Genomic DNA, 26,004 nt, shown 5'->3' with positions numbered 1-26,004 from the left:
CAATTTACAGGAAAACTGAGCAGTTGTTAGGGGATCAAGAACAACTAGAGCGGGACTTTAACAACTGATACAAAAGTACCCATGGCCTGGTGTTACGGTGCTTGTTGTCCCCTCTTTCCTGTCCTCTCAACCCCCAGCTGGTCAAGGGAGATGTCCACCCTTCCTGGTTATGGTTCTGATGGAGGTTTCTTCTTGTTAAAAGGGAGTTTTTTCTCTCCACAGTCGCCACAGGCACACTCAGGACGGGGGATTGGAACAAAGAGAAGTTTCAGAGCAATCTGTTGGTTTCCTGAGCTAGGCTCCTTTTTTTTAAAAACTGGCTCTGTATGTATCAATTGCACTAATTCGGAATATAATTAATTTGATTTGATTACAATTAATTGGATTTGATTGGCTTGAATTGGACTGTATCTTTGAAGTGCCTTGAGATGACATTTGTTGTAATTTGGTGCTATATAAATAAAATTGAATTGAAGTAACATATATTAAAAGTCAAATGTTTACAAGAAAATGTGATTTTGAATTTGAGGGCAAGCTGACCTTTCTAAGCTTCCCCTAAGATCCAGCAATCTTGGATCACTGCATGTGGTTTATTTTTTTTGGGCCAAGAACACAGTCTGGAAAAGGTTTGGATTTGTTCAGTACACTTCATAGATGATAGTTTTAGGAGTTTGACGCTGGGAACCTAAAGTTAAAAGTTGAGGGTGTTCCAACACTAAAAAGACATGAGTCTGAACCACAAGTTGTGAGTTCAAAAGTCTGTGTTTTGTTGGCATTAGACATATCAATGTGTTTTAGTACAAACATCATGGTTACACTGAGTGAAAAGGCAGCTAAGGGGGGGGGTAACAGTGCTTTGTCTTAATATATCTATAGAGAAGACAACTGAACATATTAATTTTTTGCTTTTACAAACAGTCAGAAACATGGAGTTACTGGACTGTTACAAGTTACAAGCAGGTACTGAGCTGATTTACCAAACAGAGAGGTCCTGCTATAAACCTGGATGAGTCACCATCACCCCTTCCCCACCCCCGAGACATATTTCAAGGATACAACCAATCAGAAGATACTGTAGCCAGGTCCTCTGGTTCTCAGGAGGAGACTTCCCCCAACAAAAAACTCCACAACCCTTGTTGAAAATATTTGATTTGGAATTTCAGCTTTGTTGAATTTGAATGACTAAACATTGTCAGTTAGCTTTTACCAAAGATCCTCGAAATTACCAACATGATGCCAGTCAGACTGTCCTACATGTATGGCATAATATGGACTTCTAACCCTCTAAATGCAGTGTTTAAGTGCTTTGGATATTGTATGGAAGAATGAAAATAATTTGGGGGTTGTGCATTGCATGATTTTAACTTGCTACTGAGTAAAATGTCCATGTATCTCTGCCGTACTGACACAATATATATTCATTAGATTCAAGTTACAGAAACTGTGCTGCTAGACAAAAACATGTGACACAGATACACTCAATGGTTTTTAAGTTGGACATCTTGCGTCTGCTCTTACTAATGCAGTGACCTCTGGAGCCAGGTTGTAACAACGTGCATCACTCTATTTTTTAGCTTAATTGGGTGATGTGCACTTCATGTGATCTATGGCAACCTCAAACAGTTATTTGGGACATTTAAGCACTGAATCAAAGTCACAGCAGCATAATTTGGGGAAAAACTTACACTGGAATATTTTCTGCTTCTGTGAGACAGTAAACATTTTCAAAAGATTCTTGATTTTGTCCAAAATTAGGTTATGATTAACTGGAAAGAATTGATTTTGAGAGACTGTGGAGACTTAGCAGTGCACCTGCATTGAAGTAAAATAATACCAAGAAGAATCACTCTCTACGTGAAATTCAGTGATTGCAGCTATATAATTAGTTTTAATCCAACAAACATCAGAAATGAAGCCCTCTTGCCCATAATGGCATTTTCATACATTTAATCAAAGGAAAGTCATTACTGCTCTCCTCCTCAGAGCGAGGTTCATACAGGACTCAGCAGCATTAAAGACAGCAGTGTACATTCTCACTACCTCTCTCTGTCTGTCTTCACTATCAAACTCTCTAATGAATGCAAACTGCCAACAGCAGCAAGCCATCATGTATGATGCTGCCTCCCGAGCTGCACTGTCAGATTATGAGTAGAATTCGGAGAGCACTCACCTCCAGGTCATCCTCCACTATGACCACAGTTGACTGGGAGAACGTGTTGAACACTTGGTTGAGTGCCCAGCGATAATGTCTGGCGATTTTGTAGTAACCCTGGAACTTCCTGTGCTCTGGCTTGACTCTGATGTCCGACAGGTCCGGTTGGCTTATGTGTGTCACTTGATCTCCATATGAACCAATCACACGAGCTGTCTCTGCGTGGCCACAGTCCTGGCTGACGATTATTGGATACAGGTCTGGAGAAGGACGGTACTGTATGAGTCTGTCAAGGCTTCGTTTAATAGTAACTCTGTCACAAGCAATAACTAGAATGGGAATGACAAATTCTGGGCTAGGAGCTGAAGCTGTCACTTTAGTGTTCATGGTGATCTCTCGAGACTCGTCTAACTTTAAGCCTGGAGCCACTGTAAGAACAGGCTTCTTTGTATGTTTCACATCAGTTTGGTCCCTGACATCCACATCGTTTTTCAAAGGACCTGGAGTTTTTGTTGGCTCTTGGACAACCACTTCTTTGACCTCTTTTATATAATCTGTTTGTCTTTTCTCGACGTCCTTCTGCCGAGCCCACAGAGCCCTGTGACTTTCAATCTGCTTCAGTAGTTTTTTCTGGGTTTCAAGCTGAATTTCGACCTCCTCTGCCAGCCGGATCACCTCTCCAGCAAGGTTGACCCGACCTACTTTCCCCTTGCCAACACCCCACTCCTCCTTCCATCCTGGTTCGGCTCCACCACCATCTCCAAGACGGCCGATGGGAGGTCGACCCCAAAGGTAAAGCAGAAGCAACGCATTCCAGGCAACAAACAGGAATGCACCGCATAATATAAGAGAACCCTTCTTGCGAACCATGGCCCAATGACACTAGAAAATGGATGGGGTTGGCAAGGAACCAGTGATTTTAATATATAGACAATTCTGAAGACTGAGGTAGAAATCTCAGATGGGACTTCATATGCATTTCGTGTTGTCTATTGGTCAGGGGGGCTATCAATAGGAGGACAGCCAGCCAATTTAAAACAAACCAACATGATGTGACTGTGGTATGCACACATTCATGGAATCCTATAAAGAAAAGACTCACACCTTGCAGAGGACAAAAAGGGAAGGTGGGGTCTCTTTGGGTTGAAGGAATGTGACTTTGTGGAAGTTATCCTTCAGCCGTCTTCCTGGAAACAGAGGAAGATAGATAATCAAAACTATGAATGTAGCTGAAATCACACGTTCACATAATTCTGTCAAATTCACTAAACAGAAGCAGTTGTGGTCAATATAACCTCCCACACTCTTATGGTCTGTTTGTACAGGAACACACAGGTCAAAAGAAAACTGAAAGCATGTTGGAATTCTTCAAAGTCTCTTTTTCCCTGATCAATATTCTTAACTTTGTTTTGTATTTTGGATGACTTTTCAGGGTAACCTTTACAGGAGTTTTACAATAAATCATACTACATGACATTAATAACACATTTAAAGTGACTTTGAATAAGTGAGTTTGAGTAGTATTTTTGAAAATGGACAGATCAGTGCAGTGTGAAATCCAAAAAGCCACAACTTAATCAGACAGACCCAGCTGAGTGCACCCCATGGGCCTGAAGGTTCATCTCATCTGAGATGGAGGAGCTGATAGGACAGCCTGCTCACCTCCATGTGTTGTTTGCTTGATTTTGAGGAACTAATGTGAACAAAGATAAATGCTCCACAGACCTGCTACACAGAGAATCCCTCAATTCATCCTTGCAGATCATGAAGATTATCTTAGAGAGGAACAACTCTCTGCTTGTTTTTGATGGACTTGATTGTAAAGTTATAAATGTTCAGCCACCTTTATGGGTTCGATTCCTATACCGGAGGTACTCAATTAGAAAATGACCAGCATTAATTAATCAGAATATATTTATTTCAATGCTGATACTGTGACCATTATTCTCCCAAAAACTTTAAATTCAGTCGGACCATCAGATCTTCAATACTCAGAGGCTTTGCCAAAGAGTTGAAAGAAGCTCTGATTTGTAGCATTTCCAGAGGACGAAGTTAATGGGTAGATTAGGCTAAATAAACCTGTAAAGAGATTTTATAGGCTGTGGTGGAAATGAAACATCAAATGTAAAGGTGAAAAATGAATTCTGGGGATTCTTGACAAATCTCAAAAGTACTACCTCCCCACAAGGCCCATTCTACGGGACAACAAACCTCCCCTGAACTTGGTTTAGCTCCTGCAGTGGAAATAGAGGGTCAAAGGAGCTCTAAAGAACCCCCTGCTTCTTCTGGTCAAAATGCAGCTAATGTGAGCAAAGTCAAAGCTCAAGAAGTGCTACTGGGAAAAAAACACTAACTCTGCTTATACCATCCCATAACGTTATTGAGATAATAAACCGTTTGAGTTTGTCAGGTGATTTTTTTAGCTGCAGGTTCTCCACCTGTTTCATACAGAGGACTGAAACTGCCATAATCATAAAGAAGCACAAGAATATATTAAAGCTGCAAGCAGTGATGATCGGGCCTGAGCACGTGCGCACGTCGGGGTAGGTGCTGGACGCCGGCTGACACCCATCGCACAGCACAGCTGTCCGTCAAGTGTGGAGCAGGCTGTGAGAATCCCATGTATAAGAACACATCATCAGCAGGGTTTTTGAAAATTCATAGAAATTCACAGAGTTCCCGGCAAGCCTCTGAAGTTTGGTGAAGATCAGACAATGTATGCAAAAGTTATGAGTGACTGTGTTTTGTGGCGAGCAGAGGCGAGACGTCAAAGTTTGAGGGTCTGCCACGGACACACTTTTTAGAATTTGGAAAATTTGATCACAACTTTTAATCCCCCATGGCTGAAGAGTAAGCACACCAAGTTAGAAGCCGTTAACATTAAATCTGTAGGAGGAGTTTGATCAAATGCGAGGTGTGGAAAAAGGCAAAATGGCACTAATTTGCATGTTCAACTCAAAATGGCCGACTTCCTGTGGACACGGCGCTATAAAGTCCCAGGGCTGTTTTGTGCGCCTGGGCATGACGAAGGCGTGCAGCGAATTTCGTCCGGCTACGCAAAACTAACCCCGACGACATTTGTATTTAGTGAATCAGTAGGGGGCGCTACAGTGTCCCTTTGAAGCAACTTCCCTAGGACGTAGTGTACATGAGGCATGACACCGTTACACAGCTCAGGCCCTAATTAAATCATTTAAGGAATAAATCAGTGTCATCAAAGATGATGTGTATAAGAAACACATTTACGCTGGTTTCGGCGGCTGTAGCTCAGGAGGAAGAGCAGTCGCCCACCAATTGGAAGGTCGGTGGTTCGACTCTGGCTTCCTCAGGATACATGTCGAAGCGTCCTTGGGCAAGACACTGAACCCCACGTTGCCTCCCAGTGTATCATTGGGGGTATGAATGTGTGTGAATGATTAGAAAGCACGTAGTTATGTGTATCTTAAGATGTGCTGTGTGTGTGAGTGGGGTGAATGCGGCATGTAGTGAAGCGCTTTGAGTGGTCAGTTAGACTAGAAAAGCGCTATACAAGAACAAGTCCATTTACCATTTAATGACACCCATTCAGATTATTTCCCTTTGTACCACTACACTTGTCAGGGATGTCCTCTTCTATTTGCTGTTGCTAGTGAACCTCTGGCTATTGCGCTTCGTTTAGAGTCACACATCACTGGAATTACAAGATATGATTTTGAACTGAAGGTCTCCCTCTATGCCGATGACTTATTACTATATGTTTGCAATCTCTCTGTCTCAGTTCCAGCTGCTCTTGACATCCTTAATTCATTTGGTCAGATTTCAGGCAATAAATAAAATTTGGACAAGAGTGAGCTGTTTCCTTTAAATCAAGGGCCCTGAAATGCTGCTCAGGGTTTCCCCATTCAAAATTGTTCCATTTGGCTTTAAATACCTTGGTATCCAGATTAGAGATCGATTTGAAGATCTGTTTGAAAACAATTTCGTCCCTTTGTTAGATCAGATACAGAAGGACTTTCAACGGTGGTCTGCCTCTTTCCCTCGTGGCCGAGGTTAATTCGGTTAAGATGAACATCCTCCCCCAAATTGTCTTTTCTCTTTCAGTGCCTGCCTGTCTTTCTCCCTCAGTTTTTTTTTCATAAATTAGACAAATCAATGTCTGAGTTTAAATGGAACAGGAAGGTGATTGCAAAGGGACGATTGCAAAAGGAGCTGTTGCAGAGACCTAAGACCCTGGGTGGCTTGGCCCTTCCTAACTTGAGATTTTATTACTGAGCTTCCATCCTTCGAGTAATTCAGCTTTGGATCTCTCTGTAGGGGAAACCAGTTCCTCCAACATGGTTGAGTATGGAGATGTTTTCTGCTAAACCTGCTTCACTGACTGCTCTCATCCACGCTCTTCTTAGCTTTTCTCTCTCCCCTTTTTGCAATAATATCTTAGTTAAATCGACTTGGTTTGATTTGGAAGCAATTTCTATGCGACTTTGGGCTACAGTCTTTCTCTTTCCTAGCACCTTTATCAGCTAACCCTGTTTTTCATCCTTCCTTAATTGATGGGTTTTTTTCTTTGTGGTCTGACTACGGCATCAAAGCATTTAGGGACATGTATATTGTCAGTATATTTGCATCCTTTCAGCTACTCTCCGAGAAATTTAATTTGCCTCGACAGTATTTTTTTTTTTAGATATGTTCAAGCGTGTAGTTTCATCCTCAATCTTAGCCCCAATGTCTCCCAGAGGCCTCTCTAATTGACTCCTTTTAAATCCCATTTCCTACCATTAAGGGTGCTATTTCACGTTTATACAACCTTATTTATTCTTTGCAGCTTATCCCGCTGCATAAAATTAAAACCCAATGGGAGGAGATCTTGGAGGAGCTGTGGGTGCCATTTTGCGTCAGGTTCACTCTTCATCTACTTGTGCTAAACATGGTCTGACCCAGTGCAAAATTACACATCATACCCATCTCGCTCGAGTTTGGCTCTCCAAAATCTATAATGTATATATGATCTATATATGATGTCGATTTCCTGTGCATAAGATGTCATCTGGCTCCAGCTACCCATGTCCATATGTTTTGGTCTTGCCCTTCACTATTCAATTTTTGGACACAGATATTCAACTCTATTTCTGTTTGTACAAAGGTTCAATTTGATCCACCAGCATGTACCGCTTTGTTTTGGGTTCTGACTCCTACTTTGCAGCTTCCTAAATATAAAGCTGACTTTGTAGCCTTTGTCTCCTTATTGGCAAGACGTCTGCTGCGCCGCCTTCTCACTGCTCTTGGATCAGGGACATCCTTCAGTTTGTGAAGGTGCAGAAAGTTAGGTGCTCGATACATGGTTCACTTGCAAGTTTAATAAAACTTGGGGTCCATTTTTTTGCACATGTTGAGGGATTGACTTTTACTGCTATTCCAGAGTAGCCACCCTGATTGTGTACTAACTGTGAGTTTTTCTTGTGGGAATTTGTGACATGCTTAGAATGTTTTTTATTTATCTCCGTTTTAGTGAACATATTAGACTTTGGTCACCCACTGCTAAATAAATTTGTTCTATGTATTTGTTGTGTTTTTTGTCATTTTTTTTACTATCAGTTATTTCTTATCTGATTTTATCTAATCTTTTTTTTACTTGCTATACTTGACACTGCATTGACTCTCGAAATGTCACCTCTTGGAAAAAATAAAAAATTAAATTAAATTAAAATAAAAATCAATAAATAAATGTTTTTTAAAAATTTACGCTATAATTAATCTGGGACATTTTTACTTTCATCCCTAATAATTCTCTTTTTTTATTTTCCCCTCAATAATCTTTTTTCATTCTAATTTCTCAATACGTTTTATTTATCTACTAACTTATCATTTATTAATTGCACTTATTGACATATTGACTGAGTGATTTGAACATTATAGTATTTATCAGTGATGAGTTTCAGCCTTCCGTTTGTTTTCTCCTTCAACAAACAAAAGTTTACATCTGTGAATCATAAAGATGTATAGGCAAAGAAAAATTAAAGAAAGTTGATCTTGAGGGACATTTAGATTAGATTGTGGCTTGAAACATAAGAGCAACAGCAGCGACAGACTTTTCAAACATTAGTGCAACCTGATGTGGTGGTGGATGGCATTAGTCACATTACGTTAATGTCACAAAGTCTTCAGAGTATTTTTTTCACAAGTCACATCACCAAAACTATTCAAACCAGTGCATGTTTTAGCAGTGTGGAAGCAGCAGCAGAAAGTATCACTTTTCTCAGTTTGTCATCTACATAAAGAAAAATACCTGCTGGTTGGGGCTGGAGCCTATCCCAGCGGTCATTGGGAGAGGCGGGGTACACCTGGACAGGTACCAGTCCATCACAGAGCCACACAGAGACAAACCACCATCAATTCAATTCAGTTTTATTTATATAGCGCCAAATTACAACAATTGTCATCTCAAGGCACTTAAATAATATCCAGGCTCACTCCTATGGTAAGTTTAGAATCAGCAGCTAACATGAGTGGCAGCTAGTTACAGCAGCTTCGCTAAGTTTCCTCTACGTTTGTGTGCTTTTACGTTTTTTTTTGCCTATGGATGCACATATGGTACTTTTGTGTGTTTTTAATCATTCTTAACATCCTTCAAACCACATCTGGAGATCCAGTAAGCCATGGCTCTATTGTTCACACTCAGGATCAGCTATTGGCCCTGTGCACTGCGACAGTGCTCCCCACAGAGACCTGACATCCCTCTGGAACTGTAGGGGATGCAGAGCTGGAACCAAGTGCTGGGGAAACAAGAGATGATTTCCGTCTATTATTATGGGAAATGTAAGATCTCTCCCTAATAAAACGGAAGAGCTAGCAGCGCTAACCAGACTACAGAGGTGTATGGGGAGAGCAGCATAGCGTGTTAGATGGAGACTTTGGATAGATTTCATCACCTGAGAGCAGACAGAAATCTGAAGGACAGCGGTAAGATAAAGGCAGGGGCAGTGTGGTGTTTGTGCTGCAACCCAAGGCACATCAGTGTGAAGGAAAAACTTTGAGTTGCAGGCGGTTAGCATCCAGCCATAGGACCTGCTGAGGGAGTGCTCTCATGTTATCACGATAACTGTGCATATTTCCCCGCTGGCCCATGCTGCGGCTGACAGTGACGTCATACACACTGCTGTGTTGTGACTACACACATCGCACCCCCCAGTCCCTGATGCCCTGCATCACTGTTCCCACGCAGAGGGAGAAGAAGAGGGTTTTCAGATCCAGTGACAAAGGGGAGCTAAGGAGGATTCAGAGGGAGCTAAATCCAGAGATCAGGAGGCGGAAGCATGGTGATAAAGCAGGGGCCTCTCCATCTCTCATCATTTCAGTTTTTCTTCTTATGATCTTTAAATAGATTGTTATTACAACTTGATGTTTTTTGGTCACCTGCTATCTTTGGTATCGTATCTTGCTGCTAATCTTATCTTAACATGCATGTTTTCAGAGTACCAGAAGAGAACTCGCACATACACGGGGGAGAACATCCAGACTCCACACAGAGAATCAGCTGAGATTCACAGCCAGAAGCTCTGCTGTGAGGCGACAGAGCTGACCACCGTGCAACAGTGGAACTCAGGAAGTTTTACTTGACCCGAGGACACCGTCTGCACCATCTGTCAGCTGCAGCTCAGATTATTGTAAGTAAACCATGGAAAGTTTGAACAGTGCCCTTATTTATCTCAGAAGTTCACCAGTCAGATTGCTCTGATTGGATGAATCCACCTCTGAAGAAGCCACCCGCCCACAGACAAAGCAATTTTCTTAAATCTTAAAACCATTTGGTTTGCACTTGGGCGAGTAATATTTCTTCTTCTTGAGTTTGATCAGTGCAGTACTGTTGCTAATGCTGCTCGTCATGTTCAGTTGGAACTGTAAAGCTGCTTTGAGCAGCACTGCTGTCCCAGACAATTTTCCCTTTGGGCAATTCAGAGTTTATCTCATCCCATTTAGAGATGAGGAGGAGGAACCCCCCACCAATGTCTCCTCCAGCTATAAGGATCTGGGTACCACTTCACTCTTGCCAACAGACTAATTGCAGCTTGCAGTTGTGCGTCTGTGTGAATGTAGATTACTATTAAAAAAAAGAAAGTGGCAGAATTAGTTTAACACACACACATAACTGAAAACTGTCTGATGATGAAGTAAGGTGACATGAAAACAACCAATCCCAACAGAATTTATTGTCCGATGTAGTCCAGCACCAGCAGATGCACCGTCCTAAAAAAAAAACTACAACTAAACATCCACACAGCTGCACTTTCTTGGGTTTCCCTCCACATGTGGATGAGTGCTTGTGAAGAGAGGAACACACTGATGTGCAAAGAGTTGGGATTCAGAGGAAAGTCGATTCTGTAAGCCCGTGGTTCCCAACCTGAGATTGCCGGGGGTGCGCAGAGCTTCGTCCGTTCTGAGGTTAACAATGAATTCTTTTTAATATAAATGACCAACACTGTGACCTCTGAACTTCCATTCAGTCCACCGGCTACGTTACCTGTTCGATTGTTTAGCATCACACAAAATGTCAGGGAAACGAAAAAGTGACGATATGTCCTCGGTATCAAAAAAGAAATGCGTTACAAAAACAAGGCAATATCAGGACAGTTACCTCGATTTGTTTCATGGAAGGCCAGGACACATTTCGGCCAGAATGTGTCATTTGTGGTGAGAAGCTAGCTAATGACAGCATGAAGCCAAGCAAACTCAAACCACACCAGGAGACGAAACACCCCGAGACTGCTGGAGAAAGTCGGGAATATTTTGAGAGGAAGAAGAAGCTCGGACTATCAAGAAGATCTCCGGACATTAGAAGAGCTTTTGAAAGAGCAGGTAGTGATTTACACAGAGCCACGGAGGCATCATTTGAGTGTTGGAAGCTAAAAAGCCACACAGAACAGCTTATGAAGCCCGCCTGCCTGAGAACTGTGGAGCGGCTGTGTGGACCACAGGTGGCTGAAAAAAAGAGAACTGTCCCGCTATCTGACAACACTGTCAAAGACAGAATTGATAAAATGACCAACGACTGCCAGAACCAGCTGCATGAGAAGCTTAAGACTTCTCCCTTCGCCATTCAGCTGGGTGAAACGACAACGTGGCAGAGGAGTCCAGGATACTGAAGGTGGGGACTTGAAACAAGGCTTTCTTCTGTCTCCAAACCTAACGACAACAGGCCAGGATATATTCTTAGCTGTGGACTCATATTTCTGCCCTATGAAGACCTGGCCGCGTGTTGCACTGACGGGTCGCAGCGATGAAGCGTTAAAGCCTGAAGGAAAAAGCCCCCATTTTTCACTGCATCGCCATGCACTGGCCAGTAAGAAACGTTCTGAAGACCTCAGCAACACCCTGTCAACTGTTGTTAAAGTGGGAAATTTCATCAAAGCTCGCCCTTCTCATAAGAGACTTTCTGCCCAACTGTGCGAGGATGAGGCACATCAGACATTACTGCTTCACACGGAGGTGTCCAAGTGGACGAGTGCTTTGCAAGAAAATAAAAGAATTCTTGCAACATCACAACCAACCACTGTGTGAACAGCTGACCGATGCGTGTTGGATCAAAGGGCCTTCCTGGCAGACACATTCACGCTGTACAATGAGACGAAAAGCGGATGCAGGGACCCGAATCAAACGTCATGCAGTGCAAAGACGCTCTGGATGCTTCTGTGCACAAACTGGAGTACAGAGCTGCAAAAATGTCAAATGGGGACCTGCAGCATTTTCCACTTCTGCTCAAGCAGGCTGTTGGCACCGTCAGTGCGTCTTTATGCAGAGTTCACCCGGCACATGAAGCTGCTCCGTGAGGAGGTGAAGAGCCGCTTTGCCCACATCGACCACTATTTGTCAAAGGAAATGTGGGTGATGGATCCCTACATTTCCAGCATGGAGGACGTGGCGTACCTCGGCTGTGAAGATCAACTTTGTGACCTTCAAGCTGATTCTGGGTCAAAAAAATATCTCCAGGACAACGGATACAAACGGTTTTGGACAGTGTCGCTCCCACCCTGGCCAAACACGCAGCAACAAAGGTTATTCTCCCATTTAGTACCACCTACCTGTCTGAGACAGCCTTCAGCGCCAAAAAAAGTGAAAACAAAAGCCCGGGACAGACTCGATGCCCACCAGCACTTCAGGCCGGCTGTCACAACCATCACACCTGACGTGGCATCCCTGCGCAGAGCTATGCAAGCCCACCGTGGCCATTAGTTTATGAACAGACTGACAGAGTAAAACTATGCCAACAAAACGCTTATCGTCATGGATGTTAGTCATTGTAATGGTTGTACATGAACGGCAGTGCAGTTGGGTCAGAAACTGTCACAGATCTCCTCCTCAGTTAATTGTCTTAAGCAGATCAGAGCTGCTGATAGATCTCTGAAAATACATTTTCTCTTTATGTAAGCCCACTGTGTTAAAGGGGAACTCCGGTGTTTTTAAACCTTATTTCTGGCATGAAATACGTTCATCTACTCACTGAGAACAGTTTGGTGAAAGTCGGCGTCCTTCTGAAGATATTTAGATAACTGGAGATCCATATAACGGAGTGAACGGGGCTTAGACGATGCAGCCTCTAAATAAGGCATTATCTGTCTTTATTTCACCAATACTTTAAGAAGAATGAATGACTGAACGTGTGCTATAGCTCTGTTAGCTCATAGCTCTGTTAGCTCATAGCTGCTGTTAGCTCATAGCTGCTGTTATGTGGCTACCTGCAGCTATAGGAGAGCTAACGGAGGGATTTCTACACAGGCACTCTACTGGGACCACTTCTGGAGTTCTTTCATGTCTTTAACATTTCTGCTTTCAGATCCATGTTGTCTAAATGGATTTAAACAGAAAAGCTTTCAAACACTTCCACTTTTTACATTTATAGACTAAAAATAAGTTGAAGTAAGGACAGATGCAGAGTTGGCTGCATTGTTGCTGCCTGTCAGCAGAAACTCAGCAGCTGTGTTCTGACCCGTTCGCTTTGCTGGTTCTGACATCAGAGGAGACTGCAGCTGTGGTTGGTTCCTGTAAGCAAACTAACAGGAGGTCCACAGCATTACAGCAGCAGTGTGTTCATCCCTCTTATGTTATTTATCAGAACAGAAGTTGGAAGCTTATGGTCTCTGACTCACAGACCAAGCCTCGGTTAGCTCCTCACTTCTGCTTCACACTAACGTGGAAACAAGTTCTTCTCATTGCTCAGCTTTCAGCCTCCCAGAATGTTGGCTGTTGTCTTGAGTAACAGTGGAATATGTACGATGAGCATCGCGCTGCACATCTTACTGTATGATGTCTCATATAGTAAACACATGTTTCATCTGTTATTGGTTGCATTTAGTACCAAGTTTATGTTTTCTTGGCATCTCAAATCTACAGGAAACATTTCCATTAAGGGCTGAGATAAACCAAGCTGACGATCAGTCTCCAGGCACATCTGGAGTGTTGGTGAACCTTGTGTGTTTTTGCTGTGTAAGCATTGTCAGACTTTTTTATATGTAGAGAAAAAGCCAATTCAACATGTTGAGCTTCTTGGTTTCTTCACATATGTTTAGAGTACCAGAGCCCTAACCGTTTAATATTTGTTGTCCTGTAGCGTTTCCACTTTCTTCAACAACTTACATGTACAGTAGTGCTGCACGATTGATCTAATCTGATGTCCATGCTCACCTGTGCAATCATGCAAATGCTGCATGGACATGACGACTCTGACAGCAGTTCATCGAATAAAAAGATGTCTCAGTTTAGAGAAGACTACATGTGGCGTCACCTGACAAGCAGCAGCTCACAGAGAAGTGTGATGGATGCAGGGTGGAGGAGGCGCAGACGAGCCAACACAAGCTCCGACATAACCACCAGTGCTCATTTCACTTCAACTTTACTGATGAGCAAAGACATTTTATTCTTTTAGGCGCTGGATCTCAAGTTGTTGCTGCTGCTTATGTGGAAGTGGAGAAATACACACTTCAACAATATCAGTCATTTGTGTGGGGAATCGACTCATTTATCATTTCACAATATTAAAACACCGCCAGAAAAGTTTGTGAACCTTAAACTACGCCTTTGTCGTGCACATTGCTGAGGTTTCCAGCCCCGTACCACGCTGTTTGTGGCCTCCCCCACATGACAACACATTCATGTGCACGGCTCATGCAACAAAATTGACCCAACTACCTGAAAAAGATTTGTCTTCATGTCAAATGCAACAAATAAATTGTACTCGATTTTCTAAAGATAAAAGCTGAATTTCAGATTGTGTTGGTTAGGTGTCCCCACAAAGATGACTCAGTGTGGGCCTTTCCCCCCATTTCTGACTGACCTGATTCACAGCCTCAGTTTATAAGTCCAGAAGCCCATGAAATAAACAGGATGTAGAAGTGAAACGGTTCCTCGGAGCAGTGGCGTGCACACAGCATGTGGAGGAGTTGAGCTGCTATGAGGTGATGCAGGATGAAGGTCACGCTGACACCACAGAAACACCTAAACCAATTAGTGCTGATAAATATAGGCTTGCAATAAGCTGGTACAGAGGGATGTCTGACCACAACAACAAGCTCTCTGCAGAGCTGGACGAGCAACTATGCTTCACTGCTGACAGGACAAATCAGCTCCAGTTTAACAGCTTTTATCAAACAGTCCCATTCTCCATTTGTCCCGACCACGTGTGGTCAGAGCAGCTCAGAGAGAGCAGCTCAGAGAAAAGCCGAGAGAGCAGCTCAGAGAGAGCAGCTCAGAGAACAGCCGAGAGAGCAGCTCAGAGAGCAACTGAGAGAGCAGCTGAGAGAACAGCTCAAAGCTCAGAGAGCAACTGAGAGAGCAGCTGAGAGAACAGCTCAAAGCTCAGAGAGAGCAGCCCAGAGAGAGCAGCTCAGAGAGAGCAGCTCAGAGAACAGCTCAGAGAACAGCCGAGAGAGCAGCTCAGAGAGAGCAGCTCAGAGAGAGCAGCTCAGAGCTCAGAGAGAGCAGCTCAGAGAGCAGCCGAGAGAGGAGCTCAGAGAGAGCAGCTCAGAGAGAGCAGCTCAAAGCTCAGAGAGCAGCCCAGAGAGCGCAGCCCGGAGAGAGCAGCTCAGAGAGAGCAGCTCAGAGAGAGCAGCTCAGAGAGAGCAGCTCAGAGAGCAGCCGAGAGAGGAGCTCAGAGAGAGCAGCTCAGAGAGAGCAGCTCAAAGCTCAGAGAGCAGCCCAGAGAGCGCAGCCCGGAGAGAGCAGCTCAGAGAGAGCAGCTCAGAGAGAGCAGCTCAGAGAGCAGCCCAGAGAGAGCAGCTCAGAGAGCAGCCCAGAGAGAGCAGCTCAGAGAGAGCAGCTCAGAGAGCAGAGCAGCTCAGAGAGCAGCCAAGAGAGCAGCTCAGAGAGCAGCTGAGAGAACAGCTCAAAGCTCAGAGAGCAGCTCAGAGAGAGCAGCTCAGAGAGAGCAACTGACAGAGCAACTGAGAGAGCAACTGAGAGAGCAGCTCAGAGAGAGCAGCTCAGAGAGGAGCTCAGAGAGAGCAGCCCAGAGAGAGCAGCTCAGAGAGCAGCTCAGAGAACAGCCGAGAGAGCAGCTCAGAGAACAGCTCAGAGAGAGCAGCTCAGAGAGAACAGCCAAGAGAGCAGCCCAGAGAGCAGCCCAGAGAGCAGCTCAGAGAGCAGCTCAGAGAGCAGCTCAGAGAGCAGCCGAGAGAGCAGCTCAGAGATCAGCTCAGAGGGCAGCTCAGAGAGAGCAGCCCAGAGAGAGCAGCCGAGAGATCAGCCGAGAGAGCAGCTCAGAGATCAGCCGAGAGAGCAGCTCAGAGATCAGCCGAGAGAGCAGCTCAGAGATCAGCCGAGAGAGCAGCTCAGAGAGCAGCTCAGAGAGAGCAGCCCAGAGAGAGCAGCTCAGAGAGCAGCCGAGAGAGCAGCTCAGAGAGCAGCCCAGAGAGCAGCTGATAGAACAGCTCAAAGCTCAGAGAGAGCAGCTCAGAGAGAAGCCAAGAGAGCAGCTCAGAGAGAGCAGCTCAGAGAGAGCAGCTCAGAGAGAGCAGCCAAGAGAGAGCAGCTCAGAGAGAGCAGCTCAGAGAGAGCAGCTCACAGAGCAGCTCAGAGAGAGCAGCTCAGAGAGCAGCCAAGAGAGCAGCTCAGAGAGCAGCTGAGAGAACAGCTCAAAGCTCAGAGAGCAGCTCAGAGAGAGCAGCTCAGAGAGAGCAACTGACAGAGCAACTGAGAGAGCAACTGAGAGAGCAGCCGAGAGAGCAGCCAAGAGAGAGCAGCTCAGAGAGCAGCCCAGAGAGAGCAGCTCAGAGAGAGCAGCTCAGAGAGAGCAGCTCAGAGAGAGCAGCTCAGGGAGCAGAGCAACTGAGAGAGCAGCTGATAGAACAGCTCAAAGCTCAGAGAGAGCAGCTCAGAGAGAAGCCAAGAGAGCAGCTCAGAGAGAGCAGCTCAGAGAGAGCAGCCAAGAGAGAGCAGCTCAGAGAGAGCAGCTCAGAGAGAGCAGCTCACAGAGCAGCTCAGAGAGAGCAGCTCAGAGAGCAGCCAAGAGAGCAGCTCAGAGAGCAGCTGAGAGAACAGCTCAGAGAGCAGCTGAGAGAACAGCTCAAAGCTCAGAGAGCAGCTCAGAGAGAGCAACTGACAGAGCAGCTCAGAGAGAGCAGCCGAGAGAGCAGCCAAGAGAGAGCAGCTCAGAGAGAGCAGCTCAGAGAGCAGCCCAGAGAGAGCAGCTCAGAGAGAGCAGCTCAGAGAGAGCAGCTCAGAGAGCAGCCCAGAGAGAGCAGCTCAGAGAGAAGAGCAACTGAGAGAACAGCTCAAAGCTCAGAGAGAGCAGCTCAGAGAGAGCAGCAGCTCAGAGAGAGCAGCTCAGAGAACAGCTCAGAGAGAGCAGCTCAGAGAGCAGCCAAGAGAGCAGCTCAGAGAGCAGCTGAGAGAACAGCTCAAAGCTCAGAGAGCAGCTCAGAGAGAGCAGCTCAGAGAGAGCAACTGACAGAGCAACTGAGAGAGCAACTGAGAGAGCAACTGAGAGAGCAGCCGAGAGAGCAGCCAAGAGAGAGCAGCCCAGAGAGAGCAGCCCAGAGAGAGCAGCTCAGAGAGAGCAGCTCAGAGAGAGCAGCTCAGGGAGCAGAGCAACTGAGAGAGCAGCTGATAGAACAGCCAAGAGAGCAGCTCAGAGAGCAGCTGAGAGAACAGCTCAGAGAGCAGCTGAGAGAACAGCCCAAAGCTCAGAGAGCAGCTCAGAGAGAGCAACTGACAGAGCAGCTCAGAGAGAGCAGCCGAGAGAGCAGCCAAGAGAGAGCAGCTCAGAGAGAGCAGCTCAGAGAGCAGCCCAGAGAGAGCAGCTCAGAGAGAGCAGCCCAGAGAGAGCAGCTCAGAGAGAAGAGCAACTGAGAGAACAGCTCAAAGCTCAGAGAGAGCAGCTCAGAGAGAGCAGCAGCTCAGAGAACAGCTCAGAGAGAGCAGCTCAGAGAGCAGCCAAGAGAGCAGCTCAGAGAGCAGCTGAGAGAACAGCTCAAAGCTCAGAGAGCAGCTCAGAGAGAGCAGCTCAGAGAGAGCAACTGACAGAGCAACTGAGAGAGCAACTGAGAGAGCAACTGAGAGAGCAGCCGAGAGAGCAGCCAAGAGAGAGCAGCTCAGAGAGAGCAGCTCAGAGAGAGCAGCTCAGAGAGAGCAGCTCAGAGAGAGCAGCTCAGAGAGAGCAGCTCAGGGAGCAGAGCAACTGAGAGAGCAGCTGATAGAACAGCTCAAAGCTCAGAGAGAGCAGCTCAGAGAGAAGCCAAGAGAGCAGCTCAGAGAGCAGCTCAGAGAGAGCAGCTCAGAGAGAGCAGCCAAGAGAGAGCAGCTCAGAGAGAGCAGCTCAGAGAGAGCAGCTCACAGAGCAGCTCAGAGAGAGCAGCTCAGAGAGCAGCCAAGAGAGCAGCTCAGAGAGCAGCTGAGAGAACAGCTCAGAGAGCAGCTGAGAGAACAGCTCAAAGCTCAGAGAGCAGCTCAGAGAGAGCAACTGACAGAGCAGCTCAGAGAGAGCAGCCGAGAGAGCAGCCAAGAGAGAGCAGCCCAGAGAGCAGCCCAGAGACAGCAGCTCAGAGAGAGCAGCCCAGAGACAGCAGCTCAGAGAGAGCAGCTCAGAGAGAGCAGCTCAGAGAGAGCAGCTCAGAGAGAGCAGCTCAGAGAGAGCAGCTCAGAGAGCAGAGCAGCTCAGAGAGCAGAGCAACTGAGAGAGCAGCTGATAGAACAGCTCAAAGCTCAGAGAGAGCAGCTCAGAGAGAAGCCAAGAGAGCAGCTCAGAGAGCAGCTCAGAGAGAGCAGCTCAGAGAGAGCAGCCAAGAGAGAGCAGCTCAGAGAGAGCAGCTCAGAGAGAGCAGCTCAGAGAGAGCAGCTCAGAGAGAGCATCCAAGAGAGAGCAGCTCAGAGAGAGCAGCTCAGAGAGAGCAGCTCACAGAGCAGCTCAGAGAGAGCAGCTCAGAGAGCAGCCAAGAGAGCAGCTCAGAGAGCAGCTGAGAGAACAGCTCAGAGAGCAGCTGAGAGAACAGCTCAGAGAGAGCAGCTCAGAGAGAAGAGCAACTGAGAGAACAGCTCAAAGCTCAGAGAGAGCAGCAGCTCAGAGAGAGCAGCTCAGAGAACAGCCGAGAGAGAGCAGCTCAGAGAGAGCAGCTCAGAGAGAGCAGCTCACAGAGCAGCTCAGAGAGAGCAGCTGCAGAGCCACCCGAGTCGAAATCTGACAGCTTCACTGGGTCTGCTCCCCTGAATGTGTCAGTGATGAAGAGATTTCCAACTGTCATTTTAAATCAAGCCACATTTCATCAGTGGACATCAAAAAGCCAGACATCCACAAATCAATACAAAGCCCAAACAACACGGCGTTCTGTTCCACGACTCAGTCTGAGCAACGCTCCCAGCGGCTCTCCCAAAAGCTGCTTCCCCCACAGCTTCATCAGAAAAGGCTTTCAGCTGTGACCCCATCTCCCCCACCACTTCAAAATACAGATATGACATGACACTACGCCATCCAATGGACTTTCTTAAACGTTAACAAGCACTATTCTGATTATGTGGTAATCCCATCTTTGTTCATGAACTAATCTACTTGGTTAGCAGCACCACAAACAGCCACTTCCGGCTGAACAGTCCTGAAGGTGAGAGCTCTGCTGTGGGGCTGATCCAACAGAGGACCAAAAGGCTCACACAGAGCCCTCAGAGGAAACACCCGCAGACATACCCGAGATCAGCTCTGTCACCCCTCTGTTCTATACTGATGGAAACCAGGCTTTTCAGAGGAGAGGACTGAGAACTGGGAGGAAAATGTAGCGAGCAGCTGCTGAATCTCCACCTTCCTCCGCCCGGACAACGTGGAGCTCAAGGGTAGCAAGTCTCCGAGGAGCCCGTCCTGAGGAACGGCACCGGGAGCAGACGCCTTTAAGTTTGCCAACTGTAAAACTATTTCACTTAGCTTTCAGTTGATGTAGGATCCCCGAGCAAGCAAGCACCCGCGCGCGCGCGCGCGCACACACACACACACACTCACACACAAAGTGCCGTTACACGGATATGAAAACTACTGTGGCGACTACATATGACCCACTGAGTGTTAATATGCATCCAGGACATAGCCGGCGGCGTCACAGTTCAGCGGCATGAAGGGGTACTCATGGCCAGCTTAGCTGACATGCTGCATGTTAGCTACATGGCTAACGCCGAACACTGGCGGCGATGTTTCTCATTCGCTCGCCGTCCTGGTTGGAGACATGTGTACAGCAACACAAGGCAGACTTGACTTACCTCCGTCATGTCGCTGTTAGCGGATGGATGCTGCCCACAGCTCTGAGTGAAGTGAGACTCATCGAGCTGCAGCACACCGCGGCTAGCTGTTTAGCTAGCTGACACCGACTGTTCCAGTCAACCCTGTATTTTCCTCAGTGTCCCAGTCGCAGAGCATCTCTGCGGAGGCTCACTGAGGCTCCTGGATTGCCTGTACCTCCACTTCTCGACATTATTGCCCAAGCTCTGCGGTTTTTTCCCCCCAATACTAGCAGCTGCCTGTAATCAATGGGCTACGGTGTGTTCAGTGACAGCCGTGACACAGCCAGCCGAACAGTTTGCGGTTAGAGGTGCTTTCACATCCTTCAGCTGGGTCCACCACAGACGGCTGCCTCTCCTGAACACTGACGGCGTTTCCATCTGACCAAACAAAAGTACACTTCCGGATTGACGGCATGTTTAGGACCGAGTTTAGCCGAGCCAATCCGTGCCAGATTCAGATGGCCTTTTTTGTTTAACCTCCTAAAATCACTTCTCATCTGTCAAGTGATCATAGGCTGCACTGTTTTACTGCTCAAAGGCTTGTTAAAAACCAGATAAAAGGAGGAACTGTCCAGAGAAAAAGGCAGAGACATCTAAGACATAATTTAATTCTGAACTAATGGACAGGACTGAAAACAGCGACCCGCCTGATGCACGATGCATCAGGGCAGAGAAGAACCTTTAAAACAGCCCAGTCAAGCACACACACGAAGCTGAAAGTCGAGCAGAACGAGGTCCAAAATTCCTCTGCATCAATGGCTTTTTCACACATACACTGGTTTAAAAACTAAGTGAACCCCCGATCCAGCAGCCTCAGCAGCAGCGAGTGTAAAACTAAGTGAACCCCTGATCCAGCAGCTTCAGCAGCAGTGAGTAAGAAACTAAGTGAACCCCTGATCCAGCAGCCTCAGCAGCAGTGAGTAAGAAACTAAGTGAACCCCTGATCCAGGAGCTTTCAGCAGCGGTGAGTGAAAAACTAAGTGAACCCCTGATTCAGCAGCCTCAGCAGCAGTGAGTAAGAAACTAAGTGAACTCCTGATCCAGCAGTTTCAGCAGCAGTGAGTAAGAAACTAAGTGAACCAGCAGCTTCAGCAGCAGTGAGTAAGAAACTAAGTGAACCCCTGATCCAGCACCTGCAGCAGCAGCTTCAGCAGCAGCGAGTGTAAAACTAAGTGAACCCCTGATCCAGGAGCTTTCAGCAGCGGTGAGTGAAAAACTAAGTGAACCCCTGATTCAGCAGCCTCAGCAGCAGTGAGTAAGAAACTAAGTGAACTCCTGATCCAGCAGTTTCAGCAGCAGTGAGTAAGAAACTAAGTGAACCAGCAGCTTCAGCAGCAGTGAGTAAGAAACTAAGTGAACCCCTGATCCAGCACCTGCAGCAGCAGCTTCAGCAGCAGCGAGTGTAAAACTAAGTGAACCCCTGATCCAGCAGCTTCAGCAGCAGTGAGTAAGAAACTAAGTGAACCCCTGATCCAGCAGCCTCAGCAGCAGTGAGTAAGAAACTAAGTGAACTCCCGATCCAGCAGTTTCAGCAGCAGTGAGTAAGAAACTAAGTGAACCCCTGATCCAGGAGCTTTCAGCAGCGGTGAGTGAAAAACTAAGTGAACCCCTGATTCAGCAGCCTCAGCAGCAGTGAGTAAGAAACTAAGTGAACTCCTGATCCAGCAGTTTCAGCAGCAGTGAGTAAGAAACTAAGTGAACCCCTGATCCAGGAGCTTTCAGCAGTGGTGAGTGAAAAACTAAGTGACCCCCTGATTCAGCAGCCTCAGCAGCAGTGAGTAAGAAACTAAGTGAACTCCTGATCCAGCAGTTTCAGCAGCAGTGAGTAAGAAACTAAGTGAACCCCTGATCCAGCAGTTTCAGCAGCAGTGAGTAAGAAACTAAGTGAACCAGCAGCTTCAGCAGCAGTGAGTAAGAAACTAAGTGAACCCCTGATCCAGCACCTGCAGCAGCAGCTTCAGCAGCAGTGAGTGTAAAACTAAGTGAACCCCTGATCCAGGAGCTTTCAGCAGCGGTGAGTGAAAAACTAAGTGAACCCCTGATCCAGCAGCCTCAGCAGCAGTGAGTAAGAAACTAAGTGAACTCCTGATCCAGCAGTTTCAGCAGCAGTGAGTAAGAAACTAAGTGAACCAGCAGCTTCAGCAGCAGTGAGTAAGAAACTAAGTGAACCCCTGATCCAGCACCTGCAGCAGCAGCTTCGGCAGCGGTGAGTGTAAAACTAAGTGAACCCCTGATCCAGCAGCTTCAGCAGCAGCGAGTGTGAAACTAAGTGAACCCCTGATCCAGCAGCCTCAGCAGCAGTGAGTAAGAAACTAAGTGAACCCCTGATCCAGCAGTTTCAGCAGCGGTGAGTGAAAAACTAAGTGAACCCCTGATCCAACAGCCTCAGCAGCAGTGAGTAAGAAACTAAGTGAACCCCTGATCCAGCAGTTTCAGCAGCGGTGAGTGAAAAACTAAGTGAACTCCTGATCCAGCAGCCTCAGCAGCAGTGAGTAAGAAACTAAGTGAACCAGCAGCTTCAGCAGCAGTGAGTAAGAAACTAAGTGAACCCCTGATCCAGCAGCCTCAGCAGCAGTGAGTAAGAAACTAAGTGAACCCCTGATCCAGCAGCCTCAGCAGCAGTGAGTAAGAAACTAAGTGAACCCCTGATCCAGCAGTTTCAGCAGCGGTGAGTGAAAAACTAAGTGAACTCCTGATCCAGCAGCTTCAGCAGCAGTGTGTAAAACTAAATGAACCCCTGATCCAGCAGCAGTGAGTGTAAAACTAAGTGAACCCCTGATCCAGCAGCTTCAGCAGCAGTGAGTGTAAAACTAAGTGAACCCCTGATCCAGCAGCTTCAGCAGCAGTGAGTGTAAAACTAAGTGAACCCCTGATCCAGCAGCTTGCAGCAGCAGCAGCAGCTTCAGCAGCAGTGAGTGTAAAACTAAGTGAACCCCTGATCCAGCAGCTTCAGCAGCAGTGAGCTGCAGTGATGGTTTCCTGTGGGACGTTATCAGTCTCTCTCATGGTTCTGGAGGAATCTCGGCCACTCTTCTCTCCAGCGCTGCTTCAGCTCATTGAGGTTTGCAGCATTGGTTTCTGCACAGCTCTCTTAAGGTCCCACCACAGCATTTCAGTCAGGCTGAGGTCTGGACTCTGAATGGACCATTGCAACACCTTGATTCTTTTCTTTTTCACACATTCTGCTGTAGGTCTGCTGCTGTGTTTGGGATCATTGTCCTGTTGATGAGCAAGTTTCAGCCCAGCTTTAGCTGTGGGACAGATGGCCTCACATCTGACTCTAGAATACTTTGGTATCCAGAGGAGTTCATGGTGGACTCGCTATTGACATTTTCAAAGTTTCTCTGAGCATTGCACGGTCTAACCTTGGGGTGAACTTTAACCCTTAACATGCTAACTGAGGCCTGTAGAGTCTGAGATGTAGCTCTGGGCTTTTTCACCTTGGGGTGAACTTTAACCTTTAACATGCTAACTGAGGCCTGTAGAGTCTGAGATGTAGCTCTGGGCTTTTTCATCTTGAGGTGAACTTTAACCTTTAACATGCTAACTGAGGCCTGTAGAGTCTGAGATGTAGCTCTGGGCTTCTTCACCTTGGGGTGACCTTTAACCTTTAACATGCTAACTGAGGCCTGTAGAGTCTGAGATGTAGCTCTGGGCTTTTTGACCTTGGGGTGAACTTTAACCTTTAACATGCTAACTGAGGCCTGTAGAGTCTGAGATGTAGCTCTGGGCTTTTTCACCTTGGGGTGACCTTTAACATGCTAACTGAGGCCTGTAGAGTCTGAGATGTAGCTCTGGGCTTTTTCACCTTGGGGTGAACTTTAACCTTTAACATGCTAACTGAGGCCTGTAGAGTCTGAGATGTAGCTCTGGGCTTTTTCACCTTTGGATGACCTTTAACCTTTAACATGCTAACTGAGGCCTGTAGAGTCTGAGATGTAGCTCTGGGCTTTTTCACCTTGGGGTGACCTTTAACATGCTAACTGAGGCCTGTAGAGTCTGAGATGTAGCTCTGGGCTTTTTCACCTTGGGATGAACTTTAACCTTTAACATGCTAACTGAGGCCTGTAGAGTCTGAGATGTAGCTCTGGGCTTTTTCACCTTGGGGTGACCTTTAACCTTTAACATGCTAACTGAGGCCTGGAGAGTCTGAGATGTAGCTCTGGGCTTTTTCACCTTGGGGTGAACTTTAACCTTTAACATGCTAACTGAGGCCTGTAGAGTCTGAGATGTAGCTCTGGGCTTTTTCACCTTTGGATGACCTTTAACCTTTAACATGCTAACTGAGGCCTGTAGAGTCTGAGATGTAGCTCTGGGCTTTTTCACCTTGGGGTGACCTTTAACATGCTAACTGAGGCCTGTAGAGTCTGAGATGTAGCTCTGGGCTTTTTCACCTTGGGGTGAACTTTAACCTTTAACATGCTAACTGAGGCCTGTAGAGTCTGAGATGTAGCTCTGGGCTTTTTCACCTTTGGGTGACCTTTAACCTTTAACATGCTAACTGAGGCCTGGAGAGTCTGAGATGTAGCTCTTGGCTTTTTCACCTTGGGGTGACCTTTAACATGCTAACTGAGGCCTGTAGAGTCTGAGATGTAGCTCTGGGCTTTTTCACCTTGGGGTGAACTTTAACCTTTAACATGCTAACTGAGGCCTGTAGAGTCTGAGATGTAGCTCTGGGCTTTTTCACCTTGGGGTGACCTTTAACATGCTAACTGAGGCCTGTAGAGTCTGAGATGTAGCTCTGGGCTTTTTCACCTTGGGGTGAACTTTAACCTTTAACATGCTAACTGAGGCCTGGAGAGTCTGAGATGTAGCTCTGGGCTTTTTCACCTTTGGATGACCTTTAACCTTTAACATGCTAACTGAGGCCTGGAGAGTCTGAGGTGTAGCTCTTGGCTTTTTCACCTTGGGGTGACTTTTAACATGCTAACTGAGGCCTGTAGAGTCTGAGATGTAGCTCTGGGCTTTTTCACCTTGAGGTGACCTTTAACCTTTAACATGCTAACTGAGGCCTGTAGAGTCTGAGATGTAGCTCTGGGCTTTTTCACCTTGAGGTGAACTTTAACCTTTAACATGCTAACTGAGGCCTGTAGAGTCTGAGATGTAGCTCTGGGCTTTTTCACCTTGAGGTGAACTTTAACCTTTAACATGCTAACTGAGGCCTGTAGAGTCTGAGATGTAGCTCTGGGCTTTTTCACCTTTGGGTGAACTTTAACCTTTAACATGCTAACTGAGGCCTGTAGAGTCTGAGGTGTAGCTCTTGGCTTTTTCACCTTGGGGTGACCTTTAACATGCTAACTGAGGCCTGTAGAGTCTGAGATGTAGCTCTGGGCTTTTTCATCTTGAGGTGAACTTTAACCTTTAACATGCCAACTGAGGCCTGTAGAGTCTGAGATGTAGCTCTGGGCTTTTTCACCTTGGGGTGACCTTTAACCTTTAACATGCTAACTGAGGCCTGTAGAGTCTGAGATGTAGCTCTGGGCTTTTTCACCTTGGGGTGACCTTTAACCTTTAACATGCTAACTGAGGCCTGTAGAGTCTGAGATGTAGCTCTGGGCTTTTTCACCTTGAGGTGAACTTTAACCTTTAACATGCTAACTGAGGCCTGTAGAGTCTGAGATGTAGCTCTGGGCTTTTTCATCTTGAGGTGAACTTTAACCTTTTACATGCTAACTGAGGCCTGTAGAGTCTGAGATGTAGCTCTGGGCTTTTTCACCTTGAGGTGAACTTTAACCTTTAACATGCTAACTGAGGCCTGTAGAGTCTGAGATGTAGCTCTGGGCTTTTTCATCTTGGGGTGACCTTTAACATGCTAACTGAGGCCTGTAGAGTCTGAGATGTAGCTCTGGGCTTTTTCACCTTGGGCTGACCTTTAACCTTTAACATGCTAACTGAGGCCTGTAGAGTCTGAGATGTAGCTCTGGGCTTTTTCACCTTTGGGTGACCTTTAACCTTTAACATGCTAACTGAGGCCTGGAGAGTCTGAGATGTAGCTCTTGGCTTTTTCACCTTGGGGTGACCTTTAACATGCTAACTGAGGCCTGTAGAGTCTGAGATGTAGCTCTGGGCTTTTTCATCTTGAGGTGAACTTTAACCTTTAACATGCTAACTGAGGCCTGTAGAGTCTGAGATGT

The 26,004-nt window shown here is 46.4% G+C and overlaps 1 protein-coding gene across 1 annotated transcript in view; it reads right to left on the bottom strand.

Moving 5' to 3' along the window:
• The window catches only part of mgat1b (alpha-1,3-mannosyl-glycoprotein 2-beta-N-acetylglucosaminyltransferase b), a 34,500-nt gene extending 14,211 nt beyond the window's left edge, over window positions 1-20,289 (bottom strand). The window contains exons 1-2 of the mRNA XM_072370828.1: window positions 19,850-20,289; window positions 2,171-3,339 (exon numbers count right to left, since the gene is read on the bottom strand). Coding sequence (XP_072226929.1) covers window positions 2,171-3,022 — 852 coding nt within the window. The 5' untranslated portion in view covers window positions 3,023-3,339; window positions 19,850-20,289. The remainder of the gene's footprint in view (window positions 1-2,170; window positions 3,340-19,849) is intronic.
• Window positions 20,290-26,004: the final 5,715 nt, after the last annotated feature.

This window comes from Leuresthes tenuis, unplaced genomic scaffold (assembly GCF_036924035.1).
Source record: "Leuresthes tenuis unplaced genomic scaffold, fLeuTen1.0.hap1 SCAF_18, whole genome shotgun sequence".
NCBI classification, from domain to species: domain Eukaryota; kingdom Metazoa; phylum Chordata; class Actinopteri; order Atheriniformes; family Atherinopsidae; genus Leuresthes; species Leuresthes tenuis.
Note: the sequence above shows the minus strand (reverse complement) of the source record. Positions and strands in the feature narration are given on the sequence as shown.